This window comes from Olea europaea, chromosome 1 (assembly GCF_002742605.1).
Source record: "Olea europaea var. sylvestris chromosome 1, O_europaea_v1, whole genome shotgun sequence".
In the NCBI taxonomy this organism is placed as follows: domain Eukaryota; kingdom Viridiplantae; phylum Streptophyta; class Magnoliopsida; order Lamiales; family Oleaceae; genus Olea; species Olea europaea.
In genome coordinates, this window is record NC_036237.1 from 24,708,515 (window position 1) to 24,710,178 (window position 1,664).

At 37.6% G+C, this 1,664-nt stretch overlaps 1 protein-coding gene across 1 annotated transcript in view; it reads left to right on the forward strand.

Annotated features, from left to right (window-relative positions):
- Positions 1 to 8: 8 nt before the first annotated feature.
- LOC111398203 (ubiquitin-activating enzyme E1 1-like) overlaps positions 9 to 1,664 on the forward strand; it is a 12,832-nt gene continuing 11,176 nt past the window's right edge. The window contains exons 1-2 of the mRNA XM_023025138.1: positions 9 to 420; positions 1,269 to 1,486. Of these exons, the coding sequence (XP_022880906.1) occupies positions 54 to 420; positions 1,269 to 1,486 (585 nt within the window). The 5' untranslated portion in view covers positions 9 to 53. The remainder of the gene's footprint in view (positions 421 to 1,268; positions 1,487 to 1,664) is intronic.

A 1,664-nucleotide genomic window follows, 5' to 3' on the forward strand; every position in this document is an offset into this window, starting at 1 on the left:
TACTTTGATTTTATTTTGATTAAGTTATTAATTTTGAGTTTTTGATTCTTGAAATGGTGAATTCCAACAGTTCTGTAGACTTTATGCTTCCTGTGAAGAGACCTACTGCAGGAGCGGCGCTAGAAGGAGATTCAGAGTCCTCTTCCTTGTCTAAGAAGCACCAGAGTTTCGTATCCACTGCTACGTCAGCCACTGGAGGAACGGCCGGGGTATCGACGGTCAACATGGGAGGCGGAAGTGCCGATGGGACTAACGGCGTTAGTAACGGCGTCGGTAGACGGAATGGTAAGGCGCCGATCGGAGACATCGACGAGGATCTGCATAGCCGTCAGCTCGCTGTGTACGGCCGCGAGACTATGCGTCGATTGTTTGCTTCTAATATCCTCGTATCTGGCTTGCAAGGCCTTGGTGCTGAAGTCGGTAAGCACGTTTTTATATACTTTTGTGTGCTTATATGTGTTAGTTTGTCGTACTTTATAGTAACTTTAGTGTTTCCTATTTTGATTTGAAGTAGAGGGTGCTCTGTTGTGGTGATTACGATTCCCATTTTTGACTTGGGTGGAAACTGATTGGATGAAATTGGAAATTAAATTTGTTTAGCTCCAGTTCTTTAGCCAAATTTCATGCTGCTGCTTGCTTTCCGGTGAGAAGAAAATATTTTATTTTTGATCAACATATCTGTTTTCGTAAATAAATGAACAATTTATTTGTGTGCAATACTGGATGAATCATTTTCATAGAATTACCAATACTAATTCATGCCAGTTATTTGCACAATGGTCCATCATATTTCCTTTCAAAGCATGCCCTTTTTATACGTTCCTTTTTATATTGCATTTATGTTTGTACTAATGTATTTAAGTGTATTAATTAAACCCAAATCACGGATGACTGGATCTTTTCAAAATTTGTAGTTTATTGTGCAATTTGGATAGATGAAAGGAAGGAGAGAAAATGTGATTTACTGCACTAGTTGAGGGATATTTTATATTTTGCCTGATGGTGACGTTTGGTATATGATCAGGATTAGTATATTAGATATCCTAAACACTTGACAGATTGGTGACGCCATGATGATATATTACAATTTGATTATTTTTGAACTTGTGACAGTATAAGCCGTGTTTACTGGTGACCTTTCTTTAGTTTTTGCTTAATGCTGTATAATTATCATCGGCACAGTCTGAATAACCTTTAATATGATATCATGTGCTGGTTTTGATGATTACGGGGAGGGATAGTGTAATAGTAAGATATTTTTGTTGCAGCAAAGAACCTAATTCTTGCTGGGGTTAAATCTGTGACCTTACATGACGAGGGTAACGTGGAGCTGTGGGATTTATCCGGGAGTTTTATCTTCTCTGAAGAAGATTTGGGAAAGAACAGGGCTCTTGCGTCTGTCCAGAAATTGCAGGAACTTAACAATGCCGTAGTAATTTCTACTTTAACAGATGAGTTAACTAAGGAGAAGCTTTCTAATTTCCAGGTAACATTTTGCCATAAGGTGGAATTAGTCATATCTTTTTTATGCAAAATCCGAACTTCTATATTGATGTTCTAGGTTATTTTGGCAGAAAATATTGCTTGATATATTTTATTGCTTGACGAATCAAGTATTTCTATGCTTGGATCCTTTAAGTTGTTGAATAAAAGCAATGCATCAT